Here is a 22,957-nt window from a genome sequence, read left to right as displayed (position 1 = left end):
TTCTCCGTGGTTTCTAGGTAAGAAATCACTTACCTTTTATCAAAATATTTATTTCCTTTTAGTTTCGACTTAATTCTGATTCTCTAGCATTTAATTTGATTGATTTGAACTCAAGCCAAGCTTGTTTTCTTATGCATGTGTTCATTAGTGTAATACAATGTTTTCAGATGCGAAAGCAAAGGCGAAGGCGACATGGTCAAGCCTCATAAGGCGAGAGCATCGGCGTGCAAAGGCAATTTAAGGCGATCGCCTTTCCAACAAACATTAATTTAATACAATACATTTTCAAATAATATGAAGTGGTGATCCAGATACAAAGTCGTCACTCATTAGCTTAAAACAATCCATAGCAGAAGACAAGAATGATCCTCAAAGTTCAAACACATTAAGAAACACAATCAGGAATCTACCAATCAAACTGAACTTGTCTTTATAACTGTGATAATTTAAGATTGGGACGCGCACAAGTTTGTATCATTCCCATAGAAAATATGAACAGAAAAGTTATAGACCAGGGAAAGACCTTATCCAATAAAAGCTCACTAGCTAACAACATGTGTGGGATTATCCTATCCAAAGTAGGATGCAAACTGTGAAACTGAACCTGTGATCATAGTATGCTTTACATCTTTCAAGCCTGTGGTTATTACTTTATATTTGTGGTGTGGCTTTTTTCTCATTTGGCTTTATGATACATATTTGATCGAGGGGTTTCAGTTCATGTTTTCACTTCTATGTTTGTTCTTGATCATGTTATTCAATGTCCAATTATATGTGGAGGACAGACAAGCAGCATCCACTCCATTACTGTGACAATCTACAAATGGGAAGTTTAAAGTTCAAACATTTTTCCCAGAGGAAGTACAGTAGGAAACAGAGAAAGACAAAAAAAATCCCCATCGAATCCAATCACTTAGCAAGCCATTAGGAGTACAACTACACATTATTCAGATATAAGCCAACACTCCCAACTCCAAGAAACAAAAATAACATTGAATTGCAAAGTAGTCAACAATGGCAAGAAACAGAGAAAAAAAACATTAAAAGTTCTCAGTTTCTTACCACATCGCCTCGAGAAATTCCAAGTTTCGCAAGAGAAGAAGCAAGTCTGGTGCATCGTTCAAGTGTCTCTTTCCAAGTGTAAACGATGTTTCCATACACAACAGATGGTCTGTCCCTGTAGACTATGGTTGAGCGCTCGAAGAGCTGATAGGAGAAAGAGGAACATAGTTGGCCGCACACTTAATTCCACCCTCCATCAACGGCACAATGGCAGCACAACAACCTAAGTATAACGTGTCTATCTGAAAATTTGGTCCTCCAGGAATCTAGACTTGTATAAGGATCAAGGCTCAATCGCGGAAACTTTCCAACTCTTCACTATAAGTCTAGCCAGAATAGAATAGCTGCACAAAGAGCAATACCAGGAAAGAAACTAACACAGGTTTAAGGTATGTGTAATAGTAAAAACTAAGAAGAATGTCTATACTATGCTAAAGGGTCAAGTCATTGCCAAAAGAATCTATAGATTTTCCAATTCGTATACTGCTTTAAACATTAGAATCATCAAATTGAAAATGGCAATTGTACGTGTCCATCACCATCGGTATATATGCAGACAAGAGTAAGCTAACGACTCGAAAACAATAATTAAACAAAATGGAAGCTAAAGAAGCACTCACCTCGTCGAATTCTCACACGAAATCGAGCCCAGAGTGCGATTCGATCATCAGCGATTCAACCAAACACAATCTCAAGGAATTCAGTTTCTTACCCTCATAAATCCTGGGGCTCCACGTGGTCCTTATTCTTCACCGTCATCCCCATCTACATTGCCGCCGCCGTCACACTCAACCTCATCCTCACCCTCTTCCGCCGCCGCCATCCGGTCCCCCTCGGCCCAATCCCGGCAGCGCATAGCCTCCTGATGGGTAGTTGCTAGGCCGGAGATTGAAGTCGCTTCGCGTCGCTCCACCGCTCGCTCCGTCGCTCCGGCGGTAGCCTTTCCATCGCCTTGCCTGGGTTTGAAGCTGCGGAGCTTTTCTCCTTCGCTCCGCCCAAAGGCACACACCGGCGACGCCTCGGCGTCGCATCTGAAAACACTGGTGTAATCATCATCGAAATTCCCTTGTTTAGCCACTAATTTGAGTTAGAAGATTAGCTTAGGAGAAGAGAAATTGAAGAGGAATCGACTGAAGGACTGAAGCTAGTTTGATTTCATCAAATCACGAATTTGAAAGGTGAGTTTCACTGTTTCAATTCGAAGAATTCATGTTTATGGTTTTTAGAACCTTACCTTAATCAATTACGTGTTAATCAAAGAGGTAAAGATGATGCAGCAAGTCCCTGGGCTCGTGTATGAAGACAAGGAACTGGAAGTTTGACAAGGATTAAGCTTGGGTGTCCAAATCAGTTATGTGTTTAAGAAGAACTCTAGTTTTGGTGAGCTTCTTGGTCCTTTGATCCTCCATGTGCATCTTAAGTTCTTTTACTGACCTACCTACATCGATTACGAGTTAGGGAGCTTGATATTGGGCAGCAGGACAGTGAAGGACTTGTATGAGTTTGAGTTGTAGAACAAATGAGGAGAATGAGTTTGAATACAGTCATCTTCTTGGAAATTACCAAAGGTGAATTCCTAATTTATTTGAGATTACTACCTTACTGATTTTCCAAATGTGAAGTTGAATTGTAAATTTGTAATGCATCCTTGGAGTTGAGCTATAAAGAAGATTACGACATTGATATCCATTTTTCCGACTTGGAGTCATTCTCTTAGGCTAAGACCCTTTGAGGTAGATTTTTCCATCCTTCTAAGTTACGGTTTTTTTAAGTCTCTAATTCTATTAGGGTGTCATTAGAAAATTAGAAATATCAATTAGTAGCTAATATGACTTAAAATCTTAAGTCGTAAATTATATTCTCTAATATTTGTTGACATATTATTTGTTGGGTTGAATTTATTTGGAATGACAAAAGCATTTGATGCGAGTACTCGATAGTACTCAAATATAATATATTAAATAGGAAGTATAGTTAGTTATAATCAATGTTTGACCATTACTTTGGTCAAACCAAAAATAGGGAGTCTAGTATCTTATTTTATTTGTGTGGCGACGTTTAAATATTTTATATTTACAGTCGCAAATTGGTTGATTATTTCGAGACTTGGATGTTTGGTAAAACCTAGGGGTGGCATTCGGTTTAAACGGTTCGGTTTTGAGGTCAAGCCGTAAACCAAACTGAAATTAAACTTCGGTTCGGTTTTTCAATAGTGCAAACTGAAAACCGAACCGAACGGTTCGGTTCGGTTTTTTTCGGTTTTTTTTTATCGAAATTTTTTTTTTAAAAAAAATTCTAGTTTCAAAATATTGTCGATCGACACCAATAGATATGATCAACATATATATTTAGGGACCATGTAAAAATTTCATCCATTTTGAACATAGTTTGATCGTCCATACTAACGATTAACCAAAAAAGAGGCGTTTTCACATAATAAAACCTCATTAACCGGGGCTTTGCCAAATGAGTTTCCTTGTTTCGACCACGCACGATCGATGACAAAAATTATGTGACTTCAAATATGTAAACAACTTTTCTCATTTGCATCTTGGTAATGGGTCCTCCCTTAGGGTATATTAGTGTTGTTTTTGGTTTACCGGAAATTCCGACGGTCAAACGAGGTCCAAATTAGATGAAATTTTAAAATGGTCACTAAATATATATACTGATCACATCGGATGGTGTCGATCAATTCCGATAAGTTTCCTTCATATAGTCGTTTCATAATGTGATAGTTTTATTATAACCCTAATATAAAAGGTTATGTTACATTAGTGAACACTTCGGCGATCGACAACTCCAGTTTGAAATATGGTCGATCGACACCAGTAGATGTGATCGGTATATATATTTAGGGAACCCGTAAAAATTTCGTCCGTTTTGAACATGGTTTGACCGTCCGTACCAACGGTCAACCAAAAAACATGCGTTTTCACATAATAAAACCCCATTGACCGGGGCTTTGCCAAATGAGTTTCCTTGTTTCGACCACGCACGATCGATGACAAAAATTATGTGACTTCAAATATGTAAACAACTTTTCTCATTTGCATCTTGGTAATGGGTCCTCCCTTAGGTTATATTAGTGTTAATTTTGGTTTACCGGAAATTCCGACGGTCAGACGAGGTCCGAATTGGATGAAAATTTAAAATGGTCACTAAATATATATACTGATCACATCGGATGGTGTCGATCAATTCCGATAAGTTTCCTTCATATAGTCGCTTCATAATGTGATAGTTTTATTATAACCCTAATATAAAGGTTATGGTACATTAGTGGACACTTCGGCGATTGACAACTCCAGTTTGAAATATGGTCGATCGACACCAGTAGATGTGATCGGTATATATATTTAGGGAACCCGTAAAAATTTCGTCCGTTTTGAACATGGTTTGACCGTCCGTACCAACGGTCAACCAAAAAACATGCGTTTTCACATAATAAAACCCCCATTGACCGGGGCTTTGCCAAATGAGTTTCCTTGTTTCGACCACGCACGATCGATGACAAAAATTATGTGACTTCAAATATGTAAACAACTTTTCTCATTTGCATCTTGATAATGGGTCCTCCCTTAGGGTATATTAGTGTTGTTTTTGGTTTACCGGAAATTCCGACGGTTAAACGAGGTCCGAATTGGATGAAATTTTAAAATGGTCACTAAATATATATACTGATCACATCGGATGGTGTCGATCAATTCCGATAAGTTTCCTTCATATAGTCGCTTCATAATGTGATAGTTTTATTATAACCCTAATATAAAGGTTATGGTACATTAGTGAACACTTCAGCGATCGACAACTCCAGTTTGAAATATGGTCGATCGACACCAGTAGATGTGATCGGTATATATATTTAGGGAACCCATAAAAATTTCGTTAGTTTTGAACATGGTTTGACCGTCCGTACCAACGGTTAACCAAAAAACATGCGTTTTCACATAATAAAACCCCCATTGACCGGGACTTTGCCAAATGAGTTTCCTTGTTTCGACCAAGCACGGTCGATGAAAAAAATTATGTGACTTCAAATATGTAAACAAATTTTCTCATTCGCATCTTGGTAATGGGTCCTCCCTTAGGGTATATTAGTATTGTTTTCGGTTTACCGGAAATTCCGACGGTTAAACGAGGTCCGAATTGGATGAAATTTTTACGAGGTGACTATATATACATATCAATCATATCGACTGGTGTCGATCGATCTTGAGAAGTTTCCTTCATATTGAGGCGGATTTAGTAATTACACATCCGCTTGTATATATATATATGTGTGTGTGTGTTTGTTTTAGCAAACTTATTTGAAACATACATATATGGGCATACATATAAACATAGATGATTATATATACATATATAACACTACAAAAGAGAAACATATAATTATATATAATATAAACCTAAAATCACATTAATCAAAACAAATATTCGGTAAGATAAACGTAAAACGACATTATTTTATAAATAATTCGGTTTTTCGGTTCGGTTCGGTTCGGTTTCTTATGTGCCCAAACTGAAACCAAACCGATTAATTCGGTTCGGTTTTTCGTGTAGCTGAGCGGAAGCAGGATTGTGGATTTAGCATTGGCTACGCATATTTCTAGGTAGGGTGCTAACTCCCTTTGTGTATTACGTGCCCAATACAAATTTATTGTCTATGCCTTAGTGATGTTTATTGTTGGAAATGCATATATGATTTTAGAAATGCTAAAACCCGAGGATAAGCAGATCGATTATGAGTGAGTAGACTTGAGACTATATGGGGCTCGGTAATCCGGTAACCCCTAGGTGTCAAAAACCGTAAACCTCCGGAGGGGAAATGCCCTATTTATTATTGGATCCATATCTTACAGTATTATTGAGGGCATTCCATTAAATGGACACTCACTCTTTTGTTGTTTCAACAAAGGCAGTCAGCCTCGACTTAAGTGATGACTCATTTGTCTCATAGTCGTTATTGGTCACCACTGACTTAATATTATTGATGGTCATCATGCATGTTTTGCATTTTTTTCCCGTAATTATCAAACTTAGTCTGTTTCATATTAAATGATTTCAAGAGCATATTCATATCTAAATGTTTTAAGTTTTCATAAAACTTAGCCAACCTTACTTTTAAACCACATTGGTGGGCTGACCCCTACTGGGTGAGTGAGGACGAAGCTCACCCATACTTTAGGTTCCTTGCAGGTTTCTGGACTTATTTCACGGCTTAGGATACGAGAAGTTAGGAGTACATTTCATTTGAATTCATTATGTTTAGTATAGTCCCTTGTATATTATTCCTTATTGATGTTTGTACATTAAACCTCTTATTTCGAAGTTGAAGCATCAAGAGCACTGCTAGATGCTGAAATATCAGCTATTGAGGCCGAGCAGGCTGCTCAACTCCAAGAAGTTCAAAATGCTATCCCCCACCTACAAAACCTCAAAAATCAAGTGGAAAAGGCTGAAGCTGAAGAGAGGAAGATGTAAAACCTCACTCACCATAAGACCATTGCTATAGATAAATTACTTGTAGATATCCACCTTTCTGGACAATTGTTGTAAAGTTTAGCCCATTGGGCATATCATAATATAATTACTTATTTTTTCTACTCAATGGCCCAACTATGAATACCCAACCCATATTAAAGACTAGTCGAAAAACCAAGTCAAAGTTTCAATGTACTCATTAATGATACGTTTGAATTCAAACCTATGGAATGCAGGTGTATCCAGCCTCATAAAATGCTCGAATCCGTTTTGGTTGAAAGCCATAACTATCATTTACTCTCTGTTACGATTTCCAAGGATCTGCAATTCATCATAGCCATTGGATCTCGACACCTCTTTTTATAAAAAGAAGACTATATTCTTGATCAAAACACAACCAAATCCACTAGTCTTAAAGATTCTACCTAAGATTCTTACTCTCGAAACTCTTCTGGTTCCACAAGTTCTTCCCTCTAGACCTAAGATTCTACCTCCATTAGATTTGCCCAACGTTATAAAAATCCCCTCCTAGGACCGCCTAGGCGGTGCCTAGGCGCCCGGAGATCCTTGGCCACCTCGATTTTGGGTCGATTAATCCCCGATTAATCCTCTGGGCGCTGGTTTTTAGCTGTCCGCCCGATTAACGCCTAGCGTTTTTTAGAACCTTGATGATTTGCCTAAGCCTAAAAACCTATCTTCAAACATGAGATAAGCCTAAAAACTTATCCTCATGCTCTTCTTTACTGATACCCTAGAACTAAAGAAGGCAAGGAAACACTCCTCCTTCTTTAGCTCCAACCTAGGTGTCAGAGGAGAACAAAAAGCATGTCTCAACCCTTCTTGTTGAATGTTGTCATTCTGCAACCTTCATTATAATTTGTTTGTTTGCAGGACTTACAAACAGCAAGAAGCAAGGGGAAGGCAAATTCGCCCGCATCCGGCAACCAGCTTATACGCAGCTGTTCCTCTGGATGAAGAGATTAGCTGGGGATGATAGTAGTCTATCGTGTTATGGTGATCATAGTATCAGGGCCACTTACTGGCTTTTTGTAATAATAGCTGTAGTTTGTAAAGGTTTCTGGCCATAAAGCCAAATTTATGTAACAAAAAAAGATTGTTTCTATTGAAAAACACTTGTTTTGTTTCTCTCTTTATATTGTAAACAACAAAGTTTGAATTTTTAAAACCACGGGTTTTGGTTCAATGTTCCATATAGTAAATGAAACCCTAGTAGTTTCTGAAAAAACAAAAAATCTAGACCACAAATCTCCTAACTCCGGCAAATGCAGATTAAAATCGGCGAATGCGGATTAAAACCTAGTATATTGATAAATCTCCATAGTGTTGCCCCCTGTTTACTTGGTTAATGCAAAAGAGTATCAATATCACTTTGTTTCCACAATATGGGGTGGATCTTCAAATTCCCAAACGCTTGGAAAGTAATTCTTAAGATGACGACCATTAATGGGGTTGTGATGAATCTCACCATCAACATCTCGAAGGTAATAGGCCCCTATGCCAACAATTCTGATCAATGACAAAGGGTCCTTCTCACTTAGGTGACCATTTGTCACACCCTTCCTTTCGGTCACCAAAGGGTAAAAGTGCTTTCCACACCTAGTTCCCAACTCCAAAGCTACGTCCCTGAGTGCGTTTATCATAAGCTCGAGCCACTAGCTTTTTCTCTAAAATAAGGTTGTCTAAAGCTTCCATTCACCGAGAATCTAAATCCTCATGCTCTTGGTACATAGCCTAAACATAGTCTTCTCCAACCAATTGTTGTTTCTCTCAAACTCTAAGTGACTAAACCATAATCTCCACATGTAATACTACATCATGGCCAAACATCAAAGCATAAGGCGTTGTGCCAGTTGGTATACGCTTAGAAGTTCTATAAGACCACAACGTATTATCCAACTCTGTATGCCAATCCCTTGGATTTTCTTCAAGCATACGTTTGAGGATATACAGAATAATCTTATTGCTTGCCTCAGCTTGATCATTTCAATGCATAATAAGGAGTAGAATGAAGAAACTTGATCTTGTACCCATTGAGAAACTCTTAAGTTTCTTTGGCCATGAAAGTTGCCCCCCTGTTTGCCACCAAACACTCTGGTATACCATATCTATAAATAATATTCTAAAAGATAAACTGAACTACCATTATTGCTGATGCCGTCTTGATAGGAATTTCCCCCACCCACTTAGTGAAGCAATATGTGGCAATTAAAACTTGTTTGTGCTCCAAAGAAGAATTAGGGTGAATTTCCCCAATAAAATCTAAGGCCCAACCACGTCATGGCCATGGTTTAATGATAAGCTGCAAAGGTATATAAGGAATGTGTTGAACGGGTCAATGCATTTGGCAATCAATGCATCCATGCACAAACCTAATACGGTCTTTTAATATAGATGACCAATAAAATCCATACCGGTGAATGAACCACCTCATTTTTTGTCCAACTTGATGGGAACCATAGTTGCCAAGATGTACCTCTCTTTGGCATCTATTAGCTTCAGTGCCATAGATTCACCTCAAATCAACTTCATCCCCGCCCCTGCGTAATAAGTCATCACCTTTGAGTAAATATTTAACAACAAAATACCAGATTTTCTTGTCCACAAGTGCCGAGGGATTTTTCAAATATTGGATAATTGGCTGCCTCTAATCCATGTCTATGGGGTCTAAAGTAGCAACCAACCACTTGTCTTTAACATCTCTTCTTACCATAAATAAAGAAAGTGTTCGCCTCTCAACCTTTAGAATCCTCTCTCAAATGCCATCTGCCAAGCTAATACCGGTAGCTAATTGAGCCAATTCATTCGCTGCAAAATTTCGTTATCGAGGAATGTAGTCAAGCACCACATCTGCAAATTGATCTAGTGATTATAATGCTCCTCCTAAAGGAAGCAAAGTGAAGGTGGTACACTTGAAAATACCCTTAAGCTGATTAATCACGAGGAGAAATCACCTAGGACCTCTATCTCAGTCACTCCCATCTCTAGAAGAAATTCCAACCCAATAATGATTGCCTCATACTCTGCTTGATTGTTGGTACACTTCCACTCGAGCTGGAAAGAATAAGAATGTCTTGCTTTTGTTGGACTTATTAGTGCTACTCCAGCTCCTGACAATGTGTTAGTGCTGCTACCATCAAAATGCAAAACCCAAAGATGCGTATGAACAAGAGTGTTAATCTTCGATTTCCTCAGTAATAGGGTGATGGAACAAGAAATTTGACATGGCTTGCCCTATCAATTCTTTTAAAGGAGTGTACAACAAAGAAAATTCTAACAAGGGTAAGATCCATTTGCCAATTCGACATCTAAGGATAGGTCTTGTAAGCATGTACTTCACCGAATCAGTTTGTGCAACCACTATTGTTGTAAAAGATAGCATATAATGTCGTAACTTATAACCAGCAAGGTATAGTGCCAAACACAACCTCTCAATTAGTGAATATCAAGTTTTTGCATCCAACAATGTACGGCTAAGGTAGTACACTGCATGTTCAATCTTCCTACCTTTTTTGTTAGTATCATCTTGTGCCAACATTGCTGCTATAGAGTCAGTAGAGGCTAATATATACAACTTTAATAGGATGACAGGTCTTGGAGGTCGAGGGCAGGTGGAAGAGTTAAATATTATTTTATCCTGTCAAAAGCCTCCTATTGTTTGGACTCCCATTGAAACTCCTTGTCAGCTTGCAACTTCAATAAGGATGAGAAAGGTGCAATATTCCTTGCTGAATTAAAATAAAATACCTCAGAAAATTAATCTTCCTTAGAAAACTTTGAAGTTCCTTCTTGTTTCTAGGTGCTGGAGCATCCAGGACTGCCTTCGCCTTGTCACTAGCTATTTCAATACCTCTTTCATGCACAATTAAATCAACAAAAGTCTCCAGTGCGAACCCCAAAAATACACTTAGCCGGGTTCATATTGAGCTTGTGTTTCCCAATCCTGGTAAATATTGTCTTGAGATTGGTAATATGATCTTCCTTCTTCTTGGACTTAACCACCACCTCATCTATGTAGACCTCCAGGATGCCCCCCCCAGTATATCATGAAAAATTAGGTTCATTGCTCTCTGGTATGTAGCCCCTGTCTTAGTTAAACCAAAAGACATACTATTATACTCAAAAGCACTAGTGAACCCTGGATAACGAAAAGTTGTTTTACGTTGTGCAGTTCATAAACAGGTATCTGATTATATCTAGTTGTACCAACATGTTCACCATTGGCATAGGATAGATGTTCTTTAGTGTCGTCGTGTTAAGATTACGGTAATCCACACATACATGGATTATTCCATTCTTCTTCCTAACCGGCACTTTGTTAGACAACCACTGAGTGTATTTAGTTGGTATAATAATCCCTACTTTGAGAATATTTTGAACATCTGTCTTGACTACTATTTTGTATCAACACTTATTCGTCGTTGAGTTTGTTGAACATGCTTATATCCTTCCTTAATTGGCAAACAGTGACAAACTAGTTCTGTTGAAAGTCCTGGCATATCTTCATATTTTTCTGCAAAACAGTCACAAAACTCATGTAACAACTCTATTAGTTGTTGTCTTAGTTCCTCATCCAAGAGCTTACTAATGCCAACCTCCACTGGTTCCTCTGTGGTTCCTAGTTTGATTTTTTCTACTGGATGTTTAACTTTAGGTGGAGTATCATCCAAAGCTGCTGGTGTTGACTGAATAAACTCCTCTTCTTGAACTTCTATTAATTTTCCTCGATGCACTGTACCAGTGCCATTGCTTCCCAAGCCTCCTGCTTGTCCCTATAAATAGATAAACGTTGGGGAAAATATGCATAGGCCTGCCTTTGTTCTTCTGATACATGTGTATTCATGGATGATCTTTTTGGGGTTGTACGATGAAGTCAGGTCTATGTATATCTACTTTGACATGTGTTATACCCCTTTGTGTTAACTCTGTTGAAGTCACCCCAACTGGATGACCCTTGTGATCAATTCCAACAACTCCAAGAGGACGCATATCCCCATAAAAGTAGTCAGCTTCATATGTGCAAGCGGTTACGGAGTATGGTATGTCATCAGCCTTAATGAATTCTGCTTGGTTAGTTGTTGGATTCCACATCAGCATCTCTTGATGCAAGGTAGATAGATACAGTAAGCTTTTTGTATCTAATCTCGTTCGAGAATAATGCTATATGGGGCAGTGCACTCTGTTACAAACAAAGTCTGAAACAGTTTTGATGGCTCTATTTTTACTTTAAAGATTAAGACCCCTAATGTCTTGGTAAGGTTACCGAAAAAACTCCTAACTTTAAGATTTATGTTCAACATCTTCTCTGGAATTTTGAGTGCTTATATAGTTTTTATTGTAGTGATGCTAACTGACGCATCACCATCTACAAGGATCTTGTTGACTTTCATGTCTTTCATCTCATGATATATACAATGGCTTAATATGCTAAGACATTGTCATTGTTCTCTTACTGAACATCATAAAGAGCCTCTTGAAATCTGCCATTGGATTAGGTTTCTCTACTTTAGATCTCTGCGTGTCAAGAGCCATAGTTGCAACTACCCTAGTTGACAACTCTGTGACTGAAACCTCTTGACCATGTGTGTCACTACCTATGAACATGTGAGATGGCATTGGATGTGGCAAAGCATACTTTGATGAAAGAGTATAAACCATATTGCAGTCTAATATAAGATCCTTCTCTTGCTCTTCTCCATTTGCCACCTCATGATGGACTATATCAAACATGTTACAATCCATGATAAGAGCAACTTCCTCCTCTAGTGTATCCTTATTGTCTGAAAGGTCTACACAAGGTTCATCATGATTTGGTTCTAGTGGTGAGCGAGCTGCAAACTGGTTGGCAACAAACTCCACTAAAGTTTGTTTTCGAGAAACTTCTATAGTAGTAGCCTCAGGTGTAGGCTCATTAGTTGCTTGAACCACTTGAATTTTTGTTGGTTCCTTAGAAACCATTTTTAATTTCCATTCAAACTTCGTGTTTGATTTTCCTTTCTGTTGCATTGGTTATGCTTTAAGCTCCTTACTTTCAAGCTTTTTTAGAATCCATTTAGTGGTAGAAGAAGATGTACACTATGTTCCTGCAGTGATTTTTTAGAATCCATTTACTTTCAAGCTTTTTTAAAATCCATTTTTTAGATAACCGATCATGCATTGAAACTCTATGTTTCTGTTCACTTTTCCTTGGCTCGTGAAGTCTCTCGTAAACACTCTTTCTCAGAGGTGCATCTCTCCATGGTATTTATGTATGGTGAACGTGAACGTAAGGCGTGACTCTAGTTTTTCGACTATCCTACGTAACTGACATACTAGCTGGTCAAGTTGATCAAGTGTAATTTTCTCCTCTATCCAATGTTTTCAGCGCTCTCTTGGCCTTGCCAAACCTCTTCTGCACATTCCTAATTTGCGTTGCGTAGCCTCCACTGATCTTCTGTTTTCTCGAACTTACAAGACATCCTCTTGGACCAACGATTTAGATGCATATGGAATGTAGGGAGTTCGCAAAATATCATATGTGGCTTGGGATTTAGATTCATTCGCCTTAAAAGGCTGTCCCCTAGACACATTCGGGCATGTTCTAGGGCCTGCTCTCAACTTGTTGACCACCTGAGCATATGTCACCTTTTTGTCCTCGTGAATCCTAGCTTTCTTGTGTCCATCAACATCTTGCATATCTGGTGGTGGACGAGATTTCCTGGCCTTTGTTGCTTTAGTTGGTTTCCTAAGTTCCTCACAACTCGTTGTTATGCTACACTCCTTCTGGCACTGTGTGCGAAACACTACAATTGAAGCACTAGCTATGGCATGTTCACTTTTCTTCATAGTCGTCTTTCATTCGCCGAACTTGGTTGGTTCAGGCTTCTCACTTTCTTTGCATGTATCAATCTCCATTACTGCCACTTCCAACCCCTTATCTTGTGTTTGAATGAAGGAAATGGTTCCCTTATTCAACCACTACGGAACTTGGTCTTTTAGCTGTAATCAAATAGAAGTGATGTGAGTCCAAACATTATCAAACTTACAATACCTTGTATTTTTAACCTTTTTAACATATGAAAATTCCTTCCATGGATGATTGCCCCATCTTCAGCAATTAACTGGTCCAAGATCTTATGTGACTAGGATGCGTCATAAGTGTATTCGTCGAACTTAGACATCTGCTAGGCTTCATAGGAGCTGTTATAGGCATGACCTCCACCATGAATACTGTGGGAAAAAGTCCTACATCTACCCAAGCAGCTGTCTTGCCGATTTCCATACCCAACATCCCTTTGTTAATCCAAGTTTGTAACTGGTCCTTGAGCTTAACGCAATCAGCTGTGTGGTGATCATTAAACATATTGTGGAATTTACAATACTTCTTTCCATCGATATGTGACGGCAAAGGTATCACCCCAGAATCATGTTTCACTCAACCACTCACAAATAGTTCATCTAAAATCTCAAGAGCTTTATGAGCATTATAGGTGTAGGAATCATACTCATGCTTGGTGAAGTTTGTCGTTGAAATCCTAACGGGTTCGCCAGACATTTTAAGTGCCTTGGACTTCAACACTTGCCTTCCAACTATCTCAACTGCTAGAACCTCCTCACTATCATCTTCCAACCATTGATCTTCAAGCTGGGAAGATTGTTGAGGCGTATAATAAGGATCGATGTGTGAATAAATTGTCGAAACCATTTTTCCACGAGACTGCACCCCATAACGTGGTTTCAAGGTCCCTGGATTATACGAAACAAGTTTTCCTTTTGGATCATTCGCATCATCATTAAAATCATTGAGAAGCGTTTGATAACTCCCCACTTTGCTTATCAAATCTGCCATACTGGAAAAGTGAGCATCGTGATGTTTGGCTCGCTGGCACCTTTCCTAACCCTTCACGGCTATACGAATGGCATCATGTTCAAAAAGTGGAGTCTTGGACTTAGCTTGCTGGATTTTAAACCTCTTTTGGTACTCCACTGATGACTCCATAGGATGTTGATACATGGAAGTCAAAGAAGACAAATCAACCTCAAGCTCAACACTGCCAAAAATTGTTCTAAACACAGTCTCCATAATCGTCCAATCTGTAACAAATCGTGGTGTTAGCCTGGTAAATCAAGTCAGGGTTGGCCCTGCCAAGAATGACCCGAAGACTCTGAGTTTGAACACTGGATCAGACGCGAATGGTCCACATTCTCCATGGAAATGAGATATATGAGCTACTACATCTTCAGAACCCTCACTAGAAAAAGTTGTAAACAAGATCTGTTTATAGTTAGGTGGCCAATGATAATTACTCACCCATTCTGGGAATGGGCTAGTATAAACCAGATTAACTAGTGGATGTCCTTGCATGGTTTTAAGACTTTCCTAGATCATCAACCTCACCTACTCCGCAGTGTAAATTCGATCATTCGCCACCTCCTCTTGAGTTCCGTACGTTGGCGTAATTGCCCTCACTCTCGAGCGCCTAAATTCCAAATTCATCTTGGGTGCCTCAACTTTCGCCGTAGGAGGACGTGACGACTTTGAACCTTTGAGCTTCTCTTCACACTTTTCAGATTTTTTCTTATGCAAAGGTGTCGCAGTCACATGCACTAATTTTTGTTGTTCCTGTGTTCCAGAAGGACCTGCGAAGTCTCGTTGAATACCCAATATTTCCTCTATCTAGTTGAGCTGCTCGTGTTATCCTACCATCCGAAGGAAACTATTATGGAAGTGATCCTCAGCTTCCTCTATGATGTTGTTTACCCTCAGATTGGTCTCCTCGATTTGTAGATTTTGTTTCTCCTGGATTGTAGTAAGCTAATCCAACATCTTTTCCATGAACATAAACCTCGATTCTAGCTTTGTCTCACCTTCTTTGACAACATCTGTCAACTTCTTGAATGCCTCTTGAATCACTTCCGGTGTCTCCATTACTCCGAACTTAAGTAACGCTTACACCACTGTTAAACCTCTACAAGTCGTTGTATTATGCGGAATACATGGCGAATGCTCTGGTTTCTTGCAAGAAGTGTATTGTTTGGAGTATAAGCCCTGGCTTGCAATGTTGACATTGTCCCACTAGACATGCCAAATTTTCGACTTGGAATTTTACTTCCGGCGAACAATCAACATACGGGCGAAACCCTTACGGTTTGCCATGTTCTTGAATGTGTATTGCCTTGGCATACCAGTACCTATAAGTCATGTACAACTTGCTTATATTTGTTGATGTGGGCTCGTACTTCCTTCTTCTCAAACAATTGAGTACATATGCTGACTAAACTTGCAACTGAGTTTAAATAACACCTACGGCAGATGACTGCTAGGATTTCTCTCCACCCTTATGTAGGATGGACAGTTCTTACTTAAACCGCTTAGGGAATAAGCAAATCTAAATATCAAGATTGCGGGGACGTTTGTATAGATTGTTGCTGACTAGGTAGACTTCTGGTTTTTGCTACAAGCTAAGGTAGCGACTCGATGGACTTGACGCTTGCCGAGGTAAGTTGGACTTTGTGCTACATGCAGCGAAGGTGCATATGGTAGCCGTGCTCCGTTGTGAGGCTTTGGTTTTGTTGTTGCGCAAAAGTTAGGTTGAATTGTGTGTGTCTAATTTTGTGCTAAAGAACCATGTATATAAATAACACAATTTGTTATTTCTTTCAGATCAAGTAATCAGAACCCCTTAGATATGTTGGACAACAATTCCTTTCTTAACCTAGATTTAGATTCTTGAATATCCCTGAAAATATATTCCTAAAAAGAATGAAAATCTTTTCTGCTATTAGTTTCCCCAAATAACCGGTCAAACAGGGAAGAAGTTGGCCTGGATTATTTCAATTATTTGCCCTAATTAGGGTTTCTTGGCGGATATCGATCAATGTTGTTCATTAACCATGACAATCAAAATGAGATGGAAAAGGTCATGTATGATGACCCTTGAGGCCCAAATCGACAAAAATATCATATTAATATATAAAGCCCAATAACATTTTCGTTTAAGTTCCGCACCAATTCGACAAAATAAACTAAACAATATGCTTCATAACGGCGATACCAAAATACCGTACCAAATAATTACACAGTTTATGGCATACATATTTGCGGGCCTTTACCGGGGAGATTAGTCTGATTTTACCGGGATGACAGTTACTGAGGCGGCTTGCAACCTATCTAGCTAGAACTAATTAACTTGACAAATTGTTTTCAGTAGAGTTTAATTAAGTCTTGGAAACAGATCCTACTGATCGATCAATATGTCACTCAAAGCTAGCTAAAAGAAGTAAAAGCTTATAATTTGCATGATATCCATCCTGATATTTTTGGCATGAACCATGTGTATTGTATACTATGTATCAATTTGCCGATATGCTGAATGAGTATGTATTACAATAAATTTTCGATCAAATGTCGGTAAATTCATTGAACTAATTCTCCACCCGAAAAAGGAAAATGAACTTGCTAAACATTATTCCTCGTTCAGTTTGCACTAGCATATATTGAACGTGAAATTAACGATGCTGTTAAGAATTCATATAATTAAACATCCTTAGAAAGGAGCAGGGGCTGGAGCATTGTCGTTTGGAAAGGGGCTTGGGGTGGGAGGAATGTTTGTTGATGAAACTGGACCAGGGGCTGCATCGCCGGAGCTCATAAGTTCAATCATGGCGCGGTGAGGGTTGGATCGTTGTCTCTCACACAGATCAGGCAAGAACACTCCTGCATTTTTCAAATCAGTTATATATGCATCAATGCATGAATTAATCAAGCTGATGCCTCTCATGCATGATATATTTACTTTTCCTTTTTTTTTTCTTTAATAAGGAAAAGGAAGGTATTTATCACAAGGAAGGAAGGTATCATGCCACCGTCATGGCATGAGATCGGAATTCGGAAGAGAATGAAAAGGAAGCATCACCATGCAAGAAATGTTGAAATTAACATTCTCAATTAGGTGCCTTTATGAGCAAATTAGCTAGCTATGTATTAATCTGTTCTACTTTATCTCAGAATCAGGGTCCTATGAAAGCGAATGTACTATTATGATCAGGTAACTTACCCTCTCCGGCAGCTAAGTTGAAGTAAAGTTCAACAATGTTGGGGCACTTCTGGTAACAGTTGGGTGAGCAAAGCTTGCCCATGAACTGAGGCTCAAGAAGGGCGTCGGAGGAAATTCCGACGGACTTTCTCTCAACACCACAAGCATTCACACACTCATCTGTTTCCATGTACTCTGCCAAACCCTCAACCATAACCTCTGATGTCCAGCACTGGTACTCTACGCCTTCGTTGTTCTTTGCCATGGTTTCTATCAAACATCTTTTCCCGGCAGACGACACCGAAAACGCGCAAACATCATTTGGGAGATCCTCACACACAAAAGCACCGGAGGAAACCAACATAACAAGGATTAAAACAACACATAACCTATGATCGATTAGGGACAAGAAATGCGGGCCGATCAACGTATCATATTCCGTACTCTTGATCATGTTTCAGAAATAGAATTTATGTACCTAGAGCTGCATGGATGAAGAGCGAGGAGAGGAAGAGAACCAAAGGAAGCTTATTGTGAGCCATGAGGTATGATTCCTTTGACAAACAAACGAAACTTAACTAAAAGAAGTTCTTATTTGTTTGTGAGAGATGAAAGAATGTGTATATATGGAGACCGTATGGTGATTATTATGAACTATGAAACTGATGGGAATGGATGAACCAGCTATATATGGAGAATAGCTCACCGCCTTAAGGCTCTGAGATTAATTGCTTGGAAGTTTGGCTTCGTTGAATATTAACGAGTCTATATTCCAGAACGCGTTCCAAACCTCAGATCGAGGTTGGTGTGAATATACAACTTGTTACATCCTCTTTGAATATTAAATTTGTGCTGTCCATATATAAATTTAGTTTTTCTCCATTCTAAATTTGTTTATTACCTTCATTGATATTGACTCATTTGGTTTGATTTATACGTTATATCTTATTGACGCCTAATTAAGTCGTGATGAATAGCCTAGCGTCGTAGTTTCCAGCAGCTGCGCGCACAGTCTCTACAGTAGTTCCTTGCCTCCTAACTCAAGCTCCATTCTGGAAATTAATTTAGACCCTGAAAACAGTGAAAAGTAAAGCAAACTTAATTATTTTTGTGGTTACAAATGTTACAAGTAGGCTAGAGGGAGACCCAAGATTCCAATATGAACCTACTTATAAGCAGATGTCTATAGTCGAGTTCTGCCTAATCATATATTCAATTCGGTAATCACAGATCTATGATAAGAATTTAATTCGTGACACATATATTTTCGTATGTTAAATTAAAAATTAAAAACACAAAATTTAAAATGGTACTTTCTTTCTCTCTTATGCAAGTGCATAGACTGCATAGTGCAAACTGCATAGTCAGATTTGGTTGATTGCTGCCCAACCAACGTGACAAATTTTCACTGGATATATTCCACTTTCTAATTTTCCATAAAAATTTACAAAGACCCTCCGATCGAGTAGCCTTGACCTTTAATTTACTTCCTAACCAAAATACACGTTTAGTTTCCAAATTTTCTGCCTCACCAAGCCAAGACTAGGTCATACATATATGCTGGCGTGACCTACATGCATGCCTTCACGACCCGGATCGACGACTCGTACCTTAACATATGAGAAAAGTGTTGATAAGTTGACGTATAGACTATAGATAAAAGTCATAAAACTGATCATCTTGGCCGACTTGGCGCGGCTACGTTTAGTTGCTTAGTTTACATCGATCGAACCACGTACAGCTACTCAGGCACCGAGTGGCAAAAAATGTAGGACTCACTCAGCTTCAAATGCAAGTCTAGCTTAGTCTCCCGAGTTCCGATACCGACCCGAGCCTTGGCACTTGGCAACAACCCTAATTGTTAGAAGTAATTAAAAGCAAGATATGCCAATGAAGACGGTTGTAATCGACTGAGTACTGACCTGCAGGCCATTCTACTTGAGTGTGACGTTTCTTCCACGCAAAAACGTACAAAGAAATCTTTATCAAGGTCTACTGGCTAGCTTTCTGTAATACTATGTGTTAAATCATGAATGAACCAAGGAGAACTGTTGTCAGTAATACTCAGTACGTATCACCGCCGTGTCTTCTATGAAAGTATGTAATGGAGAGAATGCACTAGTTAAAGCCGCAAGGATGAAAAGTACTCAAAGACGCAGCAATTTGCTCCACGTACATTGCAAAAGTTACTCACAATCGGTTAAGTTGTGAATATATTTTCTTAAGGATTAAATACTTGTGACACCCTATATTTTAGGTGTAAAAACAGTTTTATCCTTCTATTTTCAAATTTAATCTGTATATCTTTTAACTCTTACTTTTAAACAGTTTTGTCCATTCTGTTAGTTAACCGTTAAAAAATTCCGTTAAGCCGTTAAAATGTCTAGAATGCCCCCAATTCAAATAACATTTTTCTTTTTTTCTTTTCTTATGCCTTTTTTATTTTCTCTTTTGGTCTTTCCTTTTGTTTTTCTTGTTTTTAAATTTAATTCATCATATATGCTATCAAATATATATAATTGTAATCAACACAAATCATCAAATTAATTGTAAGCATCTTATAATCAATTAGATAATGCCTAAAATGACATGTGAGTGTCAGTACTCAAATCCAGTTAGAAACTTATTTTATATTATGATGCTCTACAAACATATTTTGATTATTTTCTACAATGCTAAGACAAAAAAGACTTCTACTATCATAACCATACTTTGATGCAAAAATAGTTTCAAATTATTTATTTCCAACTTGATGTTAAGCAATTGTCATTAATTCTCCTCTTACTGCACAAGCAAATTAACAAAATTTCCAACAATGGGCTTGGGTGCTCTGACCAAAGGAAAAAAAATGTTAAAAAGTAAACCTCTTGTCATACTAGTAATAAAGTTTTCAAGCAATGCATTCATTATCATTCGCTCTAAGTTTGAGTTTTGAAGCACACATATGTGAGGAGAGTCATTCCATTTTACTTGTTTTACATCTGCTCCAAGTTCTCACAAGCGTTTAACAAAATTACAAATAACTTGATAGAGAGCAAGATCGCCATTCGCTTGTTTACAATTAATTTGATAATTTTTGTTTATTATAATTATATATATTTGATAGCACATATGATGAATTAAATTTAAAAACAAGAAAAACAAAAAGAGAAAATAGAAGATGCATAAGAAAAGAAAAAAATATTATTTGAATTGGGGGTATTCTATGCATTTTAACGGCTTAACGGAATTTTTGACGGTCAACTAACGGAATTGACAAAACTGTTAAAAAAAGAATGATAAAACTGTTAAAAAATAAGAGTTAAAGGATATACAGATTTAATTTGAAAGTATAAGGACAAAACTGTTAAAATAAGAGTTAAACGATATACAGATTAAATTTGAAAATAGAATGACAAAACTATTTTTACACCTAAAATATAAGGTGTCACAAATATTTAATCATTTTCTTAATTATCAGGTAGCCAAGTGCCAACAAGTTCAATAGCGGATCTAGGATTCACAACTCGGATGACTTGAATTTTTTTACTTAACAACTGAAGTGATAGAAATTTGTAGTGAATAAAATATTTAACTATAATATATTAGATGTATACCTTGAAGTGAAAATAGCAATCAATTTAAAATTATCATAAATTTAGTCGATTGCAAAAAGAAATTTTTGGAATCAAAGAGCTTAATCAAAATTAATGCTCACTGAAAACAAAATAGAATAATTACATGTTGAATAAATCAAGAGAAATTGGAAGTAAATGGAAAAATAGACACAAAATGTTACATTTGTTGGGATTTGATCTTGGGTGGGCTTGATATTTTAAATACAAAACTACACCATATAAACATATGACATATACTTAGTTAATTACTTCCTAAATTCTTGGAGGGAACTTGAGCCCTCCCCCCCTAAAAACCCAAAATCCCCTAGATCTGCACCTGAATAAGTTTATCTTAAGGCAAAATTGTCAAAATGCACCCTAAATTTGGCTGAAATTATCAATTTGCACTCGAAACTTGCATTTGAGTCAATTTATTTACCTTCTAAATTTGGTAAACATTACTGATTTACACCTCATCCGTTAAATTTAACTGTTTCTATCTAATTTTGCATCACATGTCATGCACATGAGGGGTAATGTTGTCATTTTCTATTTATATTTTTTCTTTAAAATAAATAAAAAAATTCTTTAAAAAGAGGATTATTTTTTAATCAAATTATTTATTTACATCTTTTTTCTGCATACTTAATCCTACTTCGAATTATATATTCAATATACTCACACATTCAAATATATTTGTGTTGTGTATATATATTTTTATATGTACACATTTATTTTTAATTTTCTATGTATTGATTCATATTTTTCTAATATATTTAACATACCATATCACGTAAAATAATAAATATATAAATCAATAACATGTTTAAAAAAACATAGTAGTAAATGTTCCTTTTAAGTAATTTTATTAATTTATTTCATTATTAAATATGAATAAAAATATATAATGATAATATTGTCCCTCAAATGCATGACATGTGACTTAAAATTGGATGAAAAATATTAAATTTAACGGATGGAGTGTAAATCGGCAATTTTTACCAAATTTAGGAGGCAAATTGACTCAAATACAAGTTCGAAGTGCAAACTGACAATTATGGTCAAGTGGTACAAATTGACATTTTTGCCTTATCTTAATTTGCTCTCTCAAATTCAACCTGAAATCCCCGAGAGAGTAATGATCCTTCATTATACGTCTTTGGTCCATTCCTAAAAAGTCTTGCTATTAATTAAGATGATGAGAACCCATAATCTATTGCTTCCATTTCTTTGAAATAACCAAGTGTACTCTCCGACTTATTCATTAATACGTACCTCGGCATTACCTATGAATCTACCATGAGTATCAATGCCTGAGTGCCTGACCATGATGCATGTCTAGCTTGCGGTTCCGGCCTTTTATTTCTTTACACCGGTCTTGCCGTCTTGGGGTAAAAGCAAAGGAAAATTAATTATTTTTTAGGGTTTTTTTTTTACTAATAACGTTAGTGCATTACTGAGTTATTGTCACGCCTCGAAAACTTAGTTCATTTGCTTAGTTATAAGTAGTGTATCTTTTACTTAGTTCATTGTACGTAGTGTATCTTTGGCTCGGTGATAGTGAAAACTTAATAACTAAGCAAAAGATACACTACATACAATGAACACTCATTCTTACCCAAATGTTTGCCTTCACGTGAGAACACCTCTCTGAGACCTCCCAAGACACGTTTGTTACCCCAGATTAGCTGGGATTGGATTATGGAGTAAAACAAGTTAGTCTGAAACCTATGTTTGGGAACACACGGGATTAGCTTTAATGAGATTAGCTAATCCACGCAT

The 22,957-nt window shown here is 37.5% G+C and overlaps 1 protein-coding gene and 1 long non-coding RNA gene across 4 annotated transcripts; one reads left to right on the top strand and one right to left on the bottom strand.

Annotated features, from left to right (window-relative positions):
• Positions 1-765: 765 nt before the first annotated feature.
• LOC126798023 (uncharacterized) lies at positions 766-6,584 on the top strand. Of its 2 annotated transcripts, none has more exons than XR_007672484.1 (4): positions 766-2,240; positions 2,323-2,442; positions 2,521-2,630; positions 6,395-6,584. It is a non-coding gene; the product is annotated as an uncharacterized LOC126798023 (long non-coding RNA). The 2 variants fall into 2 exon arrangements; XR_007672483.1 differs by having other exon boundaries at positions 6,251-6,584.
• Positions 6,585-16,908: 10,324 nt separating this feature from the next.
• Positions 16,909-18,246, bottom strand: LOC126798019 (uncharacterized). 2 transcript variants are annotated; one of them, XM_050524834.1, is made up of 3 exons: positions 18,059-18,246; positions 17,601-17,928; positions 16,909-17,260 (listed from the first exon to the last, which is right to left on the bottom strand). In XM_050524834.1, the coding sequence occupies exons 1-3, from the start codon at positions 18,119-18,121 to the stop codon at positions 17,091-17,093; spliced, it is 561 nt and encodes a 186-aa protein (XP_050380791.1). In that variant the 5' UTR covers positions 18,122-18,246; the 3' UTR covers positions 16,909-17,090. The 2 variants fall into 2 exon arrangements, with proteins under 2 accessions (XP_050380791.1, XP_050380790.1); XM_050524833.1 differs by having other exon boundaries at positions 17,601-18,222.
• Between the last annotated feature and the right edge of the window lie 4,711 nt (positions 18,247-22,957).

The sequence above is a fragment of the Argentina anserina genome, chromosome 6 (genome assembly GCF_933775445.1).
Source record: "Argentina anserina chromosome 6, drPotAnse1.1, whole genome shotgun sequence".
Classification (NCBI taxonomy): domain Eukaryota; kingdom Viridiplantae; phylum Streptophyta; class Magnoliopsida; order Rosales; family Rosaceae; genus Argentina; species Argentina anserina.
The sequence above is the reverse complement of the archived record's forward strand: the minus strand, read 5'-3'. Positions and strand labels throughout refer to the sequence as shown.